At 36.9% G+C, this 21289-nt stretch overlaps 1 protein-coding gene across 7 annotated transcripts in view; it reads right to left on the reverse strand.

Moving 5' to 3' along the window:
- CDH12 (cadherin 12) overlaps positions 1-21289 on the reverse strand; it is a 1101741-nt gene that overhangs the window by 10226 nt on the left and 1070226 nt on the right. For all 7 annotated transcript variants that reach the window (XM_017344661.3, XM_051853848.2, XM_051853852.2 and 4 more), the window contains 2 exons: positions 14958-15094; positions 1500-1621 (listed from right to left, as the gene is read on the reverse strand). In XM_017344661.3, coding sequence (XP_017200150.1) covers positions 1500-1621; positions 14958-15094 — 259 coding nt within the window. The remainder of the gene's footprint in view (positions 1-1499; positions 1622-14957; positions 15095-21289) is intronic.

The raw sequence follows: 21289 nt of genomic DNA on the forward strand, positions 1-21289 counted from the left end.
GGGCACCAAATTCTCTCATAATCTATTATTTGAAAATGAAAAGGCTATTTTAGGGGTCCAGCGCTGTGGCATAGAGGGGAAAACCATTGCCTGGGGTGCTAGCATCCCATTTGAGTCCTGGCTGCTCTACTTTCAATCCAGCTCTCTGCTATGGCCTGGGAAAACAGTAGAAGATGGCTCAAGTCCTAGGCCCCACACCCACGTGGGAGACCCAGAGGAAGCTCCTGGCTCCTGGCTTCGGATCGCCACAGCTCCAGTTATTGCAGCCATCTGGGGAGTGAACCAGCGGATACAAGATCTCTGTCTCTCTGCCGCCTCTACCTCTCTGTGACTTTGCCTTTCAAATAAATAAATAAATCTTTTTTTTTTTTTTTTTTTTTTTTTTTTTTGGACAAGCAGAGAGGACAGTGAGTGAGAGAGACAGAGAGAAAGGTCTTCCTTTGCCGTTGGTTCACCCTCCAATGGCCGCCGTGGCCGGCGCGCTGTGGCCAACATACCGTGCTGATCTGAAGGCAGGAGCCAGGTGCTTCTCCTGGTCTCCCATGGGGTGCAGGGCCCAAGCACTTGGGCCATCCTCCACTGCACTCCCGGGCCATAGCAGAGAGCTGGCCTGGAAGAGGGGCAACCGGGACAGAATCCAGCACCCCTACCGGGACTAGAACCCGGTGTGCCGGCTCCGCTAGGAAGAGGATTAGCCTAGTGAGCCGCGGTGCCAGCCTAATAAATAAATCTTTAAAAAAAAAAAAAAAGGTTGTTTTAGAATTATGCTTTCTACATAATCATTACTGAGTAGAATACCCAAAGTCCAACAGTTTCTTTTCTTGTTGTTTTGTTTTGTTTTTTAGAACAGGGCCCCCAAGAATCTACCTAACAGATTCCTCATGACTTTGTCCACGGGTAAGAAAATCAGTTTGATCTCTAATAACTTCAGACATTGACAACATCTTTTACGTATACTTTCTTCCCTTATAAATTGCACCCAAGAGAACATTCTTCCAGAGACATACTAATTGATAAAGACAATGCATTTCAGATATTCTGAATAACCCAGATCTTTTCCTCAAGACAAACGAAAAGGAAGCTTTACTTTGTCCATGAGTTTAGAAATTTTTTGCAACCTTTGTGAAAGTATATTAGAAAAGCAAAAAATATGCTAGAAAAGAAATGTACTCAGAAGTGTTGCTTATTGGGTATGTACTGAAAAATACTTTGAAAAATGCACAGAAAGTTGAAAAAAACAGACTCCACAATCAAAGGTCTTTAATTAGCGCAGGGATGTTTCCTAAGCAACCAAAACATTACTGTGCATGATATTCCTTCCATATCCATAGGCCTACCATTATATCACAAAGGGTTAGTAAGTGTTATGATTCTCTTGGGAAGCTGTCTGATCCAGAAAAAGAAATATATGTATGTATATTCATGTCTAGACTTGTAATTTAAAATAAAACGTATAATATATCTTGATACACTATTAATTAATGATATTGATAAGTTACCTGTCCTGGTTTGGCATTTTCACATACAGCTGTCTCATATGGGACAGATATTTCTGGGGGAAATTCATTGACATCTAGGACATTAATCACTATGTTGACTTTGCTGGTTAATAATGGATTACCTGTTGAAAACATAAAAAGAGAAGAGATAATTATAAATTTTGGTCAGTTATTGATACCACAATAAATAGTATTTACATATTTTAAAAATTAATATTAAATAGAATAGAAAAGATCCTTCTTTTATGGAAAATTCTGGAAATTCCTTTTTTTTAATTAATTAATTAATTTATTTATTTATTTTTGACAGGCAGAGTGGACAGGGAGAGAGAGACAGAGAGAAAGGTCTTCCTTTTGCCGTTGGTTCACCTTCCAATGGATGGCCACCGCAGCCGGCGTGCTGCGGCCGGTGCACCGCACTGATCCGATCGCAGGAGCCAGGTACTTATCCTGGTCTCCCATGGGGTGCAGGGCCCAAGGACTTGGGCCATCCTCGACTGCACTCCCTGGCCACAGCAGAGAGCTGGCCTGGAAGAGGGGCAACAGGGACAGAATCCGGCACCCCGACCAGGACTAGAACCCAGTGTGCCAGCGCCGCAAGGCGGAGGATTAGCCTAGTGAGCTGTGGCACCAGCCTCTGGAAATTCCAACTACAAAATGATGAAAAGACTAATAAGCGAGGTATCAAAGTTTAGATATCAGGGCACCACAATGCATTAGTCCTTATCTCTGAAACTCATCACCATTTAGCTTATATTTTATAGTGAGTTCAGGGTCTTTCTAGTAGAATAACTCAACCATCTTTTTAAAGCTAGAAACCTTTTATTTAGGGTACACAAATGGTGCATTCCATATATAAAAATTTAGGAACACAGTGATTCTTCTCACCCTACTCTCCTTCCCACCCGCACTTCCACCCTTCTTCCCTCCTCTCCTAGTCACATTCTTATTTTTCACAAAGATCTATTTTCACTTAACTTTATGCAGATATATTACCCCTACACTAAGTAAAGAGCTAATTTCTCCAAGAAGCTTCCTTCTGAAAAGGATGATAAATAAAGAGGATATCAAAGAAGAGAGGGTTTTTCATAAATAAAAGTCAAAAAAATAGATTAAAGGTAGAAGTGTGAGATATTATGGAAAATAAGGATATATTCTGAAATTAACTGTTGGTGATTAAAAAAAAGCAGAAAAAACAAATTTTGGTAATGAGTAACTGCAATATCGTAAAGGAGGTAGTTTTAACATACTATCTTTGCCAAAATCCCATGCCAAATTTTGTCACATTCTATTGAGTTATCATCCATATCCCTGTCATTTCCTAAAACCTAGAAATTATCTATTAAAAGTAACAAAATGTACATTTTTAATTTATTCAATATAAATATTAATTAATTTACACATTGGGTAAACTCTAATTGTTCAAGGATATTTCCCATAGATACCCAGCAAGAAGAATGAGAATTTAGGATGCAAACTATGAATTATGAAAATCTAAAGACCACACTTTTGCTACTATACCTTCTCTGTTCATTAGTTTACATGTTGAACATATTTTTAATAGAAATGAAGTTTCATAATATTCTTTTAGACCTCTATCTGTAATGCTTAAAGAATGCATATAAAATTTTATCACATGACTGATTCTAATAAGTCTTCAAGATGCTGCTGAGTTAAAATTCATTAAAACAAATAAGACTTAAGAAACGTTGGGGGCCTGTGTTGTGGCACAGAGGGTTAATGCCCTGGTCTGAAGCACCGGCATCCCATATGGGCACCGGTTCGAGACCCGGCTGCTCCACTTCCGATCCAGCTTTCTGCTAAGGCCTGGGAAAGCAGTGGAAGATGGCCCAAGTACTTGGGTCCCTGCACCCACGTGGGAGATGTGGAGGAAACTCCTGGTTCCTGGCTTCAGATTGGTGCAGCTCCAGCCATTGCAGCCATCTAGGGAATGAACCAGCAGATGGAAAAACTCTCTCTCTCTCTATGACTCTGTATAACTCTGAATTTCAAATAAATAAATAAATCTTTAAAAAAAGTTCACATGTGACATAATTAACTCCATTATTATGTTCCGCTACAGATCCATTTAGCATCAAATGAGAATAATGGGTATATTTTGAAATTAGTGCTGCAATTAGGAAAGGTATGTTGATAAACGTGGAGAATGATTTAAAAAAAATCCGTATTATTAAAATTTCCACTAGTTATAGGGTATTATTTAAAAACAGAATTGGTTCAATGATAACAAGTTTAGCCTTTATCAATGTAATTTTTTCATGTGAAGTGTATGCTATTGATAGGCCTTACTTCATGTGGTTGCATGAAATGTGATGGTATTTTACAAAATGTTTAATAACTTTTGGTAAATTAACATAACTCATGTTACCAACTATACTTTGGTAGATTTTTTATCTATTTCTGTTAATGGTAGTCATTATTTATATAGCATAAAGAATAGATAAAATCAAATAGTTTATTTACATATTAAAAATACACATAAACTAGATTAATTTTCCTAAACAAACTGGATGATATCAATAACAAATCAATTCCAGATACTTTATAATGGGTCAATGTCCTCAAGAACTTTATGGAGCTTCATTCATTTATGGACATGGCAACCATTCGGTTGGCATAGAGATGGGCTGTCTTTCACATGGGATGAGACTTCTCCCTACACTCTATATATCAAACCTGGAATTAATGTTTTATATATATAATTTTGATGGAGCAATTAGATTGATTTAAAATGCTTCTAAGCAGTTGATTATTATAGTATACCCATAAACAGTTGCAAGTTTAAAATAAAATATAAAATATGACAACATAAATTTAGATTATATTATATTTGCATGTCATAATACTGACAAAAATTTTATTATCTTTAAATTAAGTTGATGATTATGATGGTGTTAATGATAATTATTTCCAAGTATATGAAACATTTGGGTGTTCATGAAATACTGTGAAAACTTTATGTGATTCTTTCTTCAAAGCATGCATCTTTACAACTACTATTAAGGTGCTGCCAATCTAGTATAAATTAAAATAATCTTTCTTTGAAAACACAGAATACTTTCATTTAGCTACTTGGGAAAAGAGAAGGATCAGAAAACGAAATATTAACATATAGATGCCTATATGTAAAACAAGGCATTCAAGAAAAGTAGGAGGAAAGCAAATATTTGGTCTATTATAAGAAGAAAAAATTACAACTGATTTAGAAATGAAACAAACTACTGATTATATTTTGTCTTCGAAAGTCAACTCTACAGATATATATATATATATGTGTGTGTGTATATATATATATATATTTATATATATATATTCAGGGTGATGAATTCCACTCTTCAGTATCCCCAAATTTGTGCTCATCATAAGGACACTTGAGAATTTGGCTTGGTGGTTCCCAGACGAGTCCCCATTTGAATAACCTGATAAGCTTGCTTAAAATGTAAACTTATTGGCAATGATTCCAGAAATTCTGACTCAACATCTCCTTTTCTTTTTTTTTTTTTTTTTTTTTTTTTTTTTTTTTTTTTTTTTTTTTTAACAGGCAGAGTGGACAGTGAGAGAGAGAGACAGAGAGAGAAAGGTCTTCCTTTGCCGCTGGTTCACCCTCCAATGGCCGCCGCTGCAGCCGGCGCACCGCGCTGATCCTGGCAGGAGCCAGGATCCAGGTGCTTTTCCTGGTCTCCCATGGGGTGCAGGGCCCAAGCACCTGGGCCATCCTCCACTGCACTCCCTGGCCATAGCAGAGAGCTGGCCTGGAAGAGGGGCAACCGGGACAGAATCCGGCGCCCCAACCGGGACTAGAACCCGGTGTGCCGGCGCCGCAAGGTGGAGGATTAGCCTATTGAGCCACGGCGCCGGCTCAACATCTCCTTTTCTGTCTAAAAATATGTTCTTTACAAACTGTCTCAGCTGACTATGATGCCAGTGATATTTGTTGAGATAGTGAGGGATACTAGTACAGAAGAAAAGACCAAACCAAGGACACCTAATCAAAGTCAGGGTGTATAGGAGTATCAATATCTTTTTTTTCCTTAAATTTGTGGCCAATTTAGTGACGAGAATATTGCTGCTCAGGCAATTCAGAAAATAGAAACTCATTATGTCACTTAATCCCTGCGGATGTTAACCATGGTCAGCTGGGTTGATACACTATAAACCAGCACTGACTGGCTCACAGGAATACAAATCCAAGAACATAACCATCTTCCAAACCGAAAGGATGGAAAATTTGCAGAATTCATAGGCCTTTTGAGACTGTTTTAAACTAGAGAAACACAGGTGGCAACAATAGGAATTATAATTGAGTTTATAACCCTACTGGAAAAAGTGCAAATTCTTAATAAAGCTTTTCAATTTGCCTGGACGAGGTCTCAGGATTCCTTTTGCAAAGTAAATACTTTTCATAACTCCCTCCATATATTCTCGAAAAACTCTATCACACTCTTTGCAACATCTGCCTTCTACATAACCTTTGATATCTCTACACCTTTGCTTACAACATTTTCTGAAACTCTACATCCTGTTTCCTCCATGACAATATTTCTTTTCTGTCTTTTAAAGACAGCTCAAACAACCATTCCTATGTGGCAGAATATGCTATGCTTCATACTAGAATTGTTTTAATACTTTCCTATCTAGATCACTTTGTATTTTGATTGTGTATTTAATGTACTTAGACATATTATCTCATCTCCCTCATTGTTTTAAGAGTATTCAGACAACATAATAAACTTCCTAACAATTCTTTCTTTTAAGATGTTTGCTTGTTCCAAGGAACTCTTATGGTAAGCAACCTTATGAAAAGCTTCCCAATGATCCCTACCTCTTGATATTTGCAGTCTTGTGTGTCTCCTTGTCCTTCTCTGTGCCCTTGATCTAGTGGGCTGCTTCTATTGAAGGATCATGGGAACAATATGAGATATAATTTCTGAGATGAGATAATTTATAAAGATGAGCTGTCTTCTTGCTGGAACTGTCATTTTCTTTTCATTTTGATACACCAACGACCATATTGTGATCTGTCTCATGGAAAGGATCATGGAGCATGAAGTTGAGCAAAGACTTGGGCCAACACCCAGTGAAATTTCAAAGGTGGAGTCTAATAGTCCACAAAAAATCTGAATTTTCTCATCAGCCATTGAATGAACTTAATTACAGCCTTATGAAACGACTTAGCTTAACCAAGAACAGATTACTAATCCTCAGAAACTGTGAAATAGTATATGCTGTTGCAAGCCACGAAACCTTGATGTGCTTGTCACATAGTAGATAATACACCATAAGTAATGAATACTTCATCCATAAAGAAAAGACCTCTTTTCTAAGATCCAGCAACCTTCCTCCCTAAGAATAAAATTTGTACATGAATAGCAGTTAAGTAGCTGAGAATACGTTTAAAATGTTGCTGCCTTTTCTCTCCCAGCACATCAATATGGTCCACCTACAGTCACTGTCTTCTTTCTTGATCCAGTTTTAGGATAAGTGCTACTTAATCCACTATTTGTGTGCCATCCTCTACCCCTTCTATGATTAGTATTGCTTCATCAAGGGCATCAAGGCAGGGGGGCATATTCTACCTGTATTTATGGGCAAACCTGACTGCTGGCAGGGGGGAGGAGACCCAGGCACATTTCCCCAAGTGACTTTAAAGCTGATTGGAGAAGCATAGCAGTGCCAATATCAGCTTCATCCTATAAAATTAGTATTGCCCTGAATCAGTTAATGCCCCCTCGGCCTGCCCTTTCAAAGGTGTTTTTGGTCGGTAAGAAAGTGGACATGTTCACTGAAACTTTTCTCCAGTGCTGCTTGTCGAAGAACGCCATCATCCCACCATCCCGGCCATGTGGACCTCGCAGGTCGAGGCCGCATGTATTATTGAGCATAACTACCAGATCTCCCTTTCCTTCCCACACTCTATCCCTGGCTTGAAAGTCTACAGTTAGGCATTAGTAGACACATCCTGAATGGGTTAACTAGTTTCAAAAAAATCCTAGTAATGGATGTGTAGTGATTCCATTGACTACAGAGATGAAAAACTGGGAAGCATATATGCTATATACCTAAAAAATGGCTCATATATCAGTTTCCAATAGGAGTGTTTGGAAGTCTGATAATTGTTGTACTTTTAAAAATATTTATAAATGGCTTCCATGTGGTATATTACATATTATTTTATTCAGATGTTAATTAAAACATAATTTTTGGAATTATTTCAACTGACATGATGTTTGGCAAATAGAATGATCATCAATCTTGGTAAGCAGGTAAAAAATATATAATAAATATGCTTAATAAGAGTATAATATCTGGAAGATAAAATCTTTCAATGTACAGGGAAATTATGAAAAAAATCCTTAAAAATTAAATCATTAGAATCTTTGAATGTAGCTTGAGACTTCTCTAGTAATTTGCATTTATTGGACATTGATAAAAATCTGCCTAACTATACCACTGACATAAACATATGGTTGCATGTGTATTTTCCTGTTCCCATTTTTAATTTTTTTGTCTTTTCTTGATAAAATGCAAATTCACAATAGAATTCTAATGAATGACCTATCTAATAAACTTAAATATATATAAATAAGATTTTAAAATAATTTAAAAGTAATTAAAGTATTTAAGCCATTTCACTTCAATTACATGCATATTGCAAATTAAAATAATTTATTATACTGTATTATGAAAATCACAAGAACACTTTAAATCTACTCTCAGCATTTTTCAGAAATGCAGTCTTATCAACCATATTTTTATGCTGTGCAATAGGTTTTTAAACTTTACTCCTCCTATATAATTAAAATTTTCTATCCTTTGACCAACATCTCTCCAACAGCTCCACTATTAACATTTAAAATAATTGAATGATCCAAAGACAAACTAATAGGTGGCTCATGGACTGTTGGAATCCAACCCACTGAATGTGCTTTAAGGTGGAGAATCCTGAACTCCAGATCATCTCTTGGTCTTCAGTTTTCTGAAATTTGATTGAAACCAAATGACTGTCAGCATCCATTTCCTGACTTCTGTAATAAAGAAACTACCACATCCTTGTGGAAGCTCAAAAAAAAAAAAAAAAAAAAAAAAAAAAAGAAAGAAAAGAAAAGAAAAGAAAAAAATGCAGAATAGAGGCTGGGAAGAGTAGGGCAGAATGGAGGGAGTTTGAGTAACAGATATCAAATCAAACTTAGATTGCACAAATAAGTTTCTAGTGTTACACAGAACAATAGAGTGACTGTACTTCAGAATAATCTAGTATACATTTTGTGAACAAGCAAAAGAAAAACTCCATGATTACAATTGTGTAATATAAAAGAACTTATTTAATCTGTGTACATCATATGTATGTATTGAAATGTCACACTATAGACAAAAATGTTCAATTATTGTCAGTAAATTTTTTAAAAAGATGAAAAGTAAATAATACTCATTTTATGGAACATGTGAGAATTAAATTGACTAAGGTATATTTAGCCATATATAGTTGCAGTATATCTTTATTATTACTCAATGTAATTCTATAGAAACAAGCTACTGTCTTTTCAGTTGGGCTAGGAATACCATTTCATGGCTATTTAGTATACAGACAAAAGTACCACTTACAAAATCCTTCCATAAAATTATATGTTTTGGTTTGAATCTTTCTTAATTTAATGACTACCCTGTGTTGATCATAATGTCAGCAGCCTATCTATAAAATTTATATGGAAATTAAATTAAATTTGAATTTTCTGGAAATCAGCATAATTTTTCTAGTTATAATTTACTAACATTCATTATCTTGGTTAGTTTCTTACTACCCCTAAATTACAATGTCCTTGAGAACAGACACCAGTGTTAGTTCTCTCATAATCTATAAGCAATTCTGCTTTGCAAAAAAGATGGTGCTCAACAGTTGAGAAAAACAAATGCACGAATTTACGTGTTGAGCCTGAACTATGAATCTCAATCTTGCATTTTGTTTTACTATACAGGTAGATATGATATCACTCTATGTAAAGTAATAAAATGACAATATAAAATTTCTCTACATAGAAAAATCTAGAAATCAGTTATCTGACAATTTAATTACAATTTATAAGGAAAATGCTTATATATAAAATTTTCCCAAACAGAAATTCACTGATTTTCTTTTACCCTTTCTGTAATGAATAGAAACAATTCATTGTCATTTGGATAATTAACATGACCAAGAAGAGACCTGTCTTTGGAATCATCTTAGAGACTTAGCAAGTCATTTTAGTGGTTTTTAATTAGTGATATGTGTTACAGAAACACTAAAAAAATAAGAACACTTGCCTATTGATAGTTCCTGATATATATTTTTAAACATTTATTTATTTATTTATTCATTTGAAATATAAGTTTAACAGAGTGGGAGCAACAGAGAGAGATAGATTTTCCATCTGTTGGTATAGTCCTCAAAAGGCAACAACACCCAGGCAGGGCCTGACTGAAACTAGGGCCAGGAATTCTCTCTGAGTATTACATTTGGGTTCCAGGGACTCCAGTACCTGTGTCATCCTCTGCTACTTCCCAGGCTCATCAGTCAGAAGTGGGATTGGAAGTGCAGCAGATGGAACTCAAATCAATACTCCCATACGAGATGTCAGTGTCAAAACTGGCACCTTAATTCCTGCCACTGTGCCTTCCACCCAATCTTCCTGATAATTTGAATAAATTTTGGCATGTCCATTTCTTTTTTGCAAGGTTAATAACATAAAATAGCAAAGCAGTAATGCATTAAAGATTTACTACGGGTCTAATTAAAATTATCTGTACCTCCAGTTATAGTGACATTGACTAATCACTGTCTTTTAATTAATTGTACCATTTCGTTTCACCTGATTATTTTTATAAAAGGGCCAGGTAGGGAAAGTATGGGCTACTTGTTTCTTATTCACTCACTCTGATTGTATTCCTTGTTCAGTTGGTTTGATCAATGAAGGCACTCTTAGGCATTAGACTATGAAGACAATTCACTTTAAACTGGGAATTTAAAATAAACTAAAAATCCACAATTAGCTTTTCTTATTACAAAATCTTTAACTGCTGCAAGATTTGGGCTTAGGTTATTTATTTTTTCATGCAAATATATACTCTGTCTCAGCAGATAGAATATATATTTGCTAAAATCCAATAGTTTTTGATCAGAGGTCCATTGCACGAATATTAGTTTGGAATCATCCTATCACTCTTAGTTTGTGTATGTGTGAATTTTGTTTAAATTCCAGTTCTGCCTATGTTCTCTGAGGGCCAGCATAACTTATTTGATTCTACATGCTAAGTTTTCCTAATTTACATGTAGGTAAAAACTACAACCAGCAAATAGTTGCAATAGAGCCATCACACATATCAATCGTATCCACATCAAACAAATAAGGGTTCCATAAAATTAAGTAATGTAAGCTTTCAGGCATCACTTGTTTGCACTATAAATATATTTCTCCAAATGGTTGAAGCTCAAGATTCTGAGAGGAGACCTTGGGTGTCTCAGACTTTAATGGTTTTGATAGCCTCTGTAGCCAATGGGGACAAAGCAATCTATCATAGGTACAGTGCAGATGATCATGGAATTATATACAGATAATTATTTGGAGTTAAGGTACTATCACCACAGACTTCTAAGAGGCACATGTTTTATGTATTTAAATAGGAAAATTAAAGTTCACTATGTATTTTTGTACTGAACAATATTTTATTGTGGACAACTTGTCTATAATAAGCAGAAGCTATTTGAGGAGACTGCTTCTGGTCAGCAATCACTTATTATGCCCAAGCTACTGAAATGTACATAACATGAATCACAGAGGTCCTCGATTCCATGACTTAACAACTCATTTTCACTCTATTGCCAGATGACTTAGAAAACTAAAGTTCACTTGCAAGTGAGCATGTCCCAAAAATTCTGAATGAATCACATAATGAAAGTTAGCAAGAAGGAAATAAGGCATAGCATATGCAATAGCAATAAGGTGCTGTGTGGGAGAGAAGAAAAATGCCAAACGTGAAGAATGACTTCAGGGAAACAACATAAGAGAATGGGGAAGGAGCATCCCCTGGAATGAGAACACTGTCATTCTGTTCTCCCTGTGACATCTGTTTAGCCAGTTAACTTGATGATCTCTGCCAGCCTGAGAGAACAGGATGGATTGGAAAGGAGGTGGTAAAGTAGAGGAGACAGGTCATAGAACAGCAGCCTGTAATGTATCTGTTTAACCTGGTAAAGGTGTGGTAACATCCTTAGGGTCAAGTGGATACAAGAATAAGGAGATACAACTTATAAACCATGCTATTGATTCACTGGAAGGCTGCTTGTTGAGCAAAAGAACCCTAAGATGGAGAAGCTGAAAGGTATTCTACTGAGTATCCACATCAGATTCTTATGCATATGGAAAGCCCAGAGCTGCCACCATCAAAGATGCCACAAAATTTCACTTGCAAAACTGCCTTTCAGGCTATTTCAGCCTCCAAAACTGTGGCAACCAAAGATGCACTAATATGAGTATAGAAAGAAGAGATCTGTGGCCAGTGCTGCGACTCAATAGGCTAATCCTCTGCCTGTGGCACCGGCACACCGGCTTCTAGTCCCTGTTGGGGCGCCGGATTCTGTCCCGGTCGCTCCTCTTCCTGTCCAGCTCTCTGCTGTGGCCCAGAAGTGTAGTGGAGGATGGCCCAGGTCCTTGGGCCCTGCACCCACATGGGAGACCAGGAGAGGCACCTGGCTCCTGGCTTCAGATCAGCGCAGTGCGCCGGCCACAGCGCGCTGGCTGCAGCAGCCATTGGGGGGGTGACCCAATGGAGAAGGAGGACCTTTCTCTCTCTCTCTCTCGCTGTCCACTCTGCCTGTCAAAAAAATAAAAAATAATAATAAAATAAAATAAAATAAATAAGAAGAGATCTGTGCATTTTTATTTCCTGACTTGCTTTCCATACCAACAGACTTGAGAATACATATAACCATTACACCCCCACAAAAAATATTCTCAGTTTATGTTTTCTTATAGGACTCCATATACTTATTCCTGTATAACAACAAATATTCCCAATCTTTAGCTACTTAAAATAAGCATAGTCTTATAATTTTACACATAAGAATATGGGCATGGCCGAAGCCGCGGCTCACTAAGCTAATCCTCCGCCTTGCGGCGCTGGCACACCGGGTTCTAGTCCCGGTCGGGGCGTCAGATTCTGTCCCTGTTGCCCCTCTTCCAGGCCAGCTCTCTGCTGTGGCCAGGGAGTGCAGTGGTGGATGGCCCAAGTCCTTGGGCCCTGCACCCCTTGGGAGACCAGGATAAGTACCTGGTTCCTGCCATCAGATCAGTGCGGTGTGCCGGCCACAGTGTGCCAGCCGCGGCGGCCATTGGAGGGTGAACCAATGGCAAAGGAAGACCTTTCTCTCTATATCTCTCTCACTGTCTACTCTTCCTGTCAAAAAATAAAATAAATAAATAAATAAATAAATAAATAAATAAAATAAAAAATAAGAACACAGGCAGGGCTTGGGTGGGTTAATATTCTATTTCAAGGAACTAATGGAGTTTAAACAGTGATATTCAGGTGTCAAGTGAACTGGACTAGGGTTCCCAGGCAGTCATACATCAAGCACACTGGAAGGTACGGTTGAAAAGCTAGGCAGAACAGCACCATTTGACCTCTGTAGTACAGCAGCTTCAGGGTAGTCAGATTTTGATTGGAAATACAGAGTAAGCATAGCAACAAAGTAGTAGCTACAAGATCTTTTATGGTAGAATAAATGTATTCATTTGAGAAGTGGAGACACTGACAGAAATAGAGTTGCAGACAGAGAGAGAGAACGAGAGTCCCCATCTGTTCAATCACTCTCCAAATGCCAGGGCGGTGGCAGGACTGGATCCAGGAACCAGGAACTCAATCCAGGCCTCCAAAAAATAGTGGCAGGAACCACACTACTTGAGCCATTCCTGTTATCTCCCAAACTCTGCATTATCAAGAAGTTGGAGTTAGTAACTGGAGCTGGGAATCAAACCTAATTACTCTGGTGTGGAAGAGGGGCATCTGAACCACGAGGTTATATGTACTCTCCCGGGACTTTTAATAATCAGAATAATGCAAAAGTAATGAGGATGGCTACCAACATCCTTAAGATCTGGGAAAAGTTGTCTGACTTCACATTTGGAAGCAGCTGTTGAAGAAACATAAAACTGTTTCATATTTGTACTCCTACTGCTTTGAGAATGATCAAAATCTCTCAACAGAAATGTTCAAGCTATTCCTTGCATTAAAACATGGAATTCACTGCCAAGATACACAACATTTACCAAATGCACAAGATGAGAAGGAAAACAAATGGAAGGTTTTCTGAAGGGATTTCCTGAAACCTTTTAAGAGACCATAAGTGCAAGGACTGAGAGAATGTACATTAACAAGAATATCAAAAGTCAAGAGAAAGGCTGACTCCTTGGCTCACTTGACTAATCCTCCGCCTGTGGCGCCGGCACACCGGGTTCTAGTTCCGGTTGGGGCTCTGGATTCTGTCCCAGTTGCTCCTCTTCCAGGCCAGCTCTCTGCTGTGGCCTGGGAGGGCAGCAGAGGATGGCCCAAGTGCTTGGGCCCTGCACCCACATGGGAGACCAGGAGGAAGCACCTGGCTCCTGGCTTCGGATCGGCTCAGCGCCGGCCATAGCAGCCATTAGGGGAGTGAACCAACGGAAGGAAGACCTTTCTCTGTCTCTCTCTCACTGTCTATAACTCTACCTGTCAAATAAAAAATTTTTAAAATAGTCAAATGGTGTCACCCTTATCCTATACTGTTACATGAGGAAGTTGTGATAATATTCTTTATTGTTCAGTCAAATAAGATCTATAATCACTCTCAGTCCACAGGAATCTCTTCTGGACCAAGCAGAAACCAACATAAGGAATAATTCCTAATGTTCTTACAGATTGTGAGCAATTCCTTAAAGAATTGTTTTTGAAACTCCTGTCTATTCCATGATAATACTTATTAAAAGTACACTCTATGAAAGGATAGAGAAGGAAGAGGGATGTTGTTACATATGCTCCATTCCATTTTAGAAAATATCTCAGAATGGTGACAGCATATGATTGCTTCCATCTGCCTGGCCTATGAAACTCTGAATGATATGTACAAGAATCCTGTGTGAAAGAGAAGCTGGAACTCCAGAGAAATTTTGAGGGTGCACCATGGAAAGAAGTAGGTCATACAATGAAATGCACTACCAGGTATTTATGCAATCTAGCAAACAGGGCTCATTGGCAGCTGTCACAATTTCACTGGACTTATGCTATGAGGAAAAGGAACAGGTTTCCAACTTTCCCCAGGAGAGCACTCAGCTGTCAGTCCAGAAATGAAAAACACCTCAGCAGGGACTCATTTAAGAGTGTTAAATCCACAAAACTGCAGTATAACATTGATTCCATCCATGCCATACTTACTAACTTTACTCGCAATTATGGAGAAATTATACTGTGCAGTGCTTTCTCTGTCCAGTAATTCATTAGTGGCGATGGTTCCTTCAGTTCCATCTATTGTAAAGTAGCTGTCCCCATCACTCTTCCAATCTATGAAGTACCTGCATATGAAAAGAGTAGATGCAAATGTGTAATGATTGCACATTAATCATAATGGCACTTAGGCGAACTTGACACAGTTCCTTATTCTCTCGCTGTAGCTATTACCCACCTTGCAATAAAGAAGAGTGTAATGACAGCTTCTTTATTGCAAAGTCAGTATGCTCAAGGGGAAACTGGAAATAATGAAAGATTTAGTACTCCTGCTGTTCATATTATTTTAGGGTCTTGACACCTTGAAAGCTCAGCAGAGACTAAAATTCTGAAGCTGACCATGGGTTTCCTTAACCTGCTGAATATTAAAACTTTTTCAAGCAGTAAAAAATTCTTTAATAGTGGCTATGGGAAAGGTTGGGGGTTGAGAGACATCTAGGAACAACCACAACAAGCACAGGCCAGATCAGAGGTAGAATCATCATGCGTCTAAGGATAAGAAAAAAATCAGGTGAATGGAAAAAAAATTAACTATCAATTTGGTAGCTACAAAAATATCTCTCCTTCAACAATATAAAGGAATTATTAATGTTTTATTATACTATATAATGAGTTAACTTTATAAAACAAAAACCAGGGGCCTTATTTCTTTTTATTTATTTATTTATTTATTTTTTTGACAGGCAGAGTGGACAGTGAGAGAGAGACAGAGAGAAAGGTCTTCCTTTTGCCTTTGGTTCACCCTCCAGTGGCCTCCGCGGCAGGCGCGCTACGGCCGGTGCACCACGCTGATGCAAAGGCAGGAAACAGGTGCTTTTCCTGGTCTCCCATGGGGTGCAGGGCCCAAGCACTTGGGCCATCTTCCACTGCACTCCCGGGCCACAGCAGAGAGCTGGCCTGGAAGAGGGGCAACCAGGACAGAATCCGGCGCCCTGACCAGGACTAGAACCTGCTGTGCCAGTGCTGCTAGGTGGATTAGCCTATTGAGCCACAGCGCTGGCCAAGGGGCCTTATTTCATGATGTCTCTGTTTTAAAGATATTGAGAGAAAAAGAGAGAGCTTCTATCTGCTGTTTTTCTCTCCAAATGTCACAATAGCCATGGTGAGGCCTGGGACAAAGCTGGGAGCTGAGAACTCAATTCAGGTCTCACGGTTGCTTTGGCAGGAAACGGGTGCCAGAAGCCAGAACCATGTACTCTGATATAGGATGCAGGTTTCTTTGCCACAAGTGTAGACAACCATTTCTAATGAATTATATTTATTTCTTTTTTATTATCTAATATTATCAGCAATGGTGACTGCTAGCATGTTGAAGGAAAGAGAAAAAATACAAGAAAATGGATATCACAAAAGAAAATGCTTTAATGTAAGTCTTTATGAAGCTGTAGACATTTGAAATGACACATTAAAATTTTAAATATATTTAATTGCAATAATAATTAGCATTTTTAAAGCTTACTATTCAATAGCATTCTCAGTGTTTACACAAGTTAACTTAATATATCCCCATAAAAGCTCTATGACTCAGTATTAGTAATGTATCTTATTTAACATAGGGGGGAACCAAAATACAGAGACTGGAAGAAATTTGTAAACATTCACATAACTAGAAAGTTTTAGGCTGACACTTACACTAGATCAGCTATATTGCCCAAATAATCAGTATGTAGTCTTATTGCTTTAATTAGAATGTATCATGGGAAAGGTCTCTACTAAGCAGAAGGCATAATGACCAATAAATTTATCACTATTATTCTGACCTAGGAAACAGAAGAGGTTATTCCAAACAGTGCCTGTAACCACGAGACATCACTGTAGTCAGTGCATCAAAATCCCCAGTCCAAAGCAGGCCCCTCATTCACTGATCAGAGATTTGTATCTGATGATAGTTATTATTTTGACAAACTCATTTTTTAAACTATAGAGGTTTGCTGTCTCTTCAGCATGAGATCAAAACTAATTTGTCTTTACAAATGAGATTTACGATTCTTTAGTTGTCAATATTTGTTAGTAACTGATTTCTGAAGCAGAAGTTGTTGACTGCCATTGGAACAGGGTACAAGCCATGCTGTATTGTAATCTGCTTTTCATAGCTCAGCTTTGATGTATGAGAATGCATTGATGTCTCGTGATTTCAATGTAGTGTTCTGTCTCATATGAATGCTCTCAAAAATTGTAAATGCTGTTGGCATATTTGGAAGTTATAGGACACAGAAATGCATGAGCTTAATTTGCCATATTGCATGTCCTCCTTTCTGAACAAAGGCTATTTCTCACAATACTCTTTTTCAGTGCCTCTATGTAACTAATCATATACCTAACTAAAGAAGAAAAATTCCACTGAAAACATTTATTAATTATTATTTTTAAAAATATTATTGCTATAGACTGTTCAATTGTACAATTCATCAAATATTTGCTGAGTGCCTACTATGCTCTACAGTCTGTACTAGCCAATTACATATTGAGGAATATATAATCAAATGCAGTATGATATCTATCATTGAAGAGTCTAGTTTATATCATCAAATACAGTATGATGTCTACCATTGTTGTGCAGTCTAGTTGCACAGACATGTATGAGAGAAGATCACAATCCTTAACAGAGGGATAGTAGAGACCTTGCATCAGTGTCAAGAAAATAACCCTAGCACAAGACCTAATGTTTCAGGCAAACCTTCCTGCACATGACTTTTGACTGACATTGGAAGGCTATATGGGGATGCTCAGGAGACAGTGGGGTCAGAGTGAGGGGTGAGGAAAAGCATCATAGGAGGCTACAAGAACAGTGGTATTAGTGAAGCATGGAGGTAGTGTGAGGAACTATATACTGTTACATATTTTACTGGTGACAGACAAAGAGAATAACCAGGTATGTAAAGAGATTTAATTCTGTAGATTATGAGAGGCAGTTGCAATAACTAGGGATATGGAGACTGAAGGAGAACAGACAGAACATGCCTGCTAACTTTTCTTTAAAAACAGACTTTTCCTCTCCCCACTGCATGTTACCTATCCTTCCTCTCAACCGGGAGAAATTGTCAAGCCAATCCCTATAATGCATTTGTTCTTGTGTTCTCCCCTTATTATAATAGCAGAAATCTTGCAACATCAGATTTCCTGTGGCAAAAGTAGGGTATGCTGTGAAGTATGGATGTATTTGGTCTACACCTAGAAGGTTGGTGGAGACTTTAGAGAAATTTAAGAGGTAAGATAGCATAGTGTAGTTACATGCCACAATGTTGAAAAAGAACTTGAATTTATATGGAGTCAAAGTCATAGTTTGGCTTGACTTCGTTATCAATTAAATCTAGAAACATGTAATACCTAGGACCATCATTAGGTTTTAAGATAGCAAGTTTGTAATTTGCATTTACCCAATTGTATATAGTTATATTTTCCATTTTATTTTTAATTTCTTAATTACTTCTTTTTGTGCCTCTATTCCTCCCCTGTAGATTTTTAGCATTAAATTAATATTTTCATATTTATTTCAAATTTTCATTATTAATTCATTTACTGATTTTTTCATTATATTGTTTTAGTTATTTTTATACTATCTACTTTAGGTTTTACCATGGGCATCTTAACTTATCAGGTTCAAATCCATACTAACTTCATTCCAATAAACTATAGAAACGTTAGCCCTATGTACAAACGTACTATTTGTATACATAATACATACATATATTGTAACATCTGTATTATATCCACATATATCACAAGCAGACCTTAGGTTTATTCTGTCAAGACACTGAAACAGCTTGCTCTAATGGAAAGAAAATGAGGTTTAGAAAAATAACGATTAAATGTAGGCTCTCTGCTCCATAGCTCTAAAAGTAAACATGCAGAATCTCCGTTTTCTCAAAAAAAAAAAAAAAAATTGTGCACAGGAAGACCTCACTAAATAGTAAAGAAGGTGCTCAAAAAATGCAATATCCTTGCCCTGAGCTATCTCTGACTCTATACCTTCAGTAGTCCTTTATTTTAAATCCACTTATCAGCTCGTTCGTGGCAATTATTTTCTTCCATTCAGGTCATAGAAGCTCTGCTTTACCTCAGTACCAAAGACTCCCAATGTTTTTGCTCATATTCTCCCATACAGCCTTCTTAAATTCCTCAAGGAAGCAGCTACTGCTTCTTTCTCACAAAGTCTACCTCCTTATTTATTTTATCCTACTTACTCGGTTAGTAATTTCCATCAGGGGAGAATAGGAATACAAATATATTTTGGTGATCATATAGGAAGTTCCTTTCTAGCAGGAAGGATTTATTACTGAGTTTATTGCAACGTTTTATAGTGCATGTGTGAACTGTTTTTTCAGAACATTTGACCACTATTATTTATAATATCTTGATCACGTTTCAAACATGAAAGTGCCTAATTTATATCAATGAGTAGTCAACATGTTTATTCTGAATTTTTTCAGATAATTTATGATAACTACTTTCTTGAATTGCATTAAATGTCATGTCTGTTGTTCCTGGTCACTGTTAGAGTTACCATCTTTGCCTAGAAGCCATGACCAAATGGCTCTGAAGAAAGGTGACATTTACAGTTTTTTTACCATTTGAGACCCAAATATAGGCATCATATTTGAAAGAAGCTATTTCCTTTTTTCTAACTTGATTTTCATATTATATTTGTAATTGATGTACTCTTTAATATGCAATCTGAAAATTAATTGTATTCTCTTAATTCATTGAATGGTCTAGAGAAACTTACAAAATGAATTCATTCCTCTAATGTTGACTGATTATTATATTATTTTCTAAACAACTAACCTTTAAACAATGAAGATAATATAATTGCAAATACATGTGTCACAGAGCTATTTTTCAAAACAATTGACAAGCTGTAGAGAAATGGGAAAGAGATATGAAATCTATCTACATAGGGCAGTCCTTTAGCACTTGGAGATAAAGCAAAGAACCTGAACCTTTATCAGGCAAAACTGATCCAAATAATACAAGTCAATATCATGGATTTTGTAAACCTTGAAATTCTCTGATTTGCTTTGTTGTTGCCTCTTAAGAGGCTTAAAAGAATGGCTTCACAAACAATATAATGATAATAATTAATATCTAGATACTTGGTCATTGAGATGTATTTCATTCTATCATTATAATAACATAATTTATCTGAAAACATAAATGCATTTAACATTGGATATCTAGCTTGAATCCTCATACAAATGAGGACTATAGATCTGTTTCACAAATCTAATGAATTTATAAACCCATAGCTATTCAAGCCTTTAGCTATGACTCAATGCTGTAGGATTTCTGTGGCTCTCTAAAAATTAAAGAAACTGAATCTAAAATAAATTGTCATGAAGATTTGTTTTTTTCTATATACATCTTTTTTGATATGTATTTTATTTGTATAAAATATTAATAAAACAATCATATATTTTCAACTGTATTTTTTATAATGAGCCTCACCAATGTTAAATTATCATGTTTCAGTTTAGCATATTTTCAGATATTAGGTACTTTTAAGGCTTTTAATTATTTAAAACTATTTTAAGTATTTATATACTTGGGGTATATTTGGCAGGATCCATGGTTAACCTGTTTCAAAGAATTTTTAGTGCCTTGTGTTGAGATTATAGCTATTTTGCAGTAAACCGTTGAAAAGTATAAATTAAAATTCTTATTATAATTAATTGTAGAATAACAAAATAATTCAAAAATTAACATAAATCTTCTGCTAATGCACCTGGGAAGAAAGGAAGGTGATGGCCCGAGTATTTGAGTGTTTGCCACTCACATGGGAGACCAGAAGTTGTTAAAACCCTTGGCTTTGGCCTGACCCAAGCATGGCTGGTGCAGACATACATAGAGTAAAACAGTGTTTGGAAATTTCTCTCTCTCTCTCTCTCTCTCTCTCTCTTTCTTTCTCTTTCTTCCTCCTTCCTTCCTTCCTTCCTTCCTTCCTTCCTTCCTTCCTTCCTTCCTTCCTTCCTTCCTTCCTTCCTTCTTCATCTCTCTGTCACTATGCCTGTCTAAAGGATGGAGTAAAGGAGGAAGAAAGGAAGAAGAAAGAAAAAAAAAGAAAAAGAGAAAAACATTCATTCATTTTATAGTACTACCCATTTTCTATGAACTTTCTGAAGCTTTTTTCCTCACACATAGATTCCAAAATAATTTTGCACCCAAAAAGAATGTTATCTTTTTCAATTTCCATGAGCTATCTTAAGAGTCTTTTTGTTTGTATGTATATATCTGTATTTTCCCAAACTTATCATGAGCAGCTGCAG

Source organism: Oryctolagus cuniculus, chromosome 14, assembly GCF_964237555.1.
Source record: "Oryctolagus cuniculus chromosome 14, mOryCun1.1, whole genome shotgun sequence".
Classification (NCBI taxonomy): Eukaryota; Metazoa; Chordata; class Mammalia; order Lagomorpha; family Leporidae; genus Oryctolagus; species Oryctolagus cuniculus.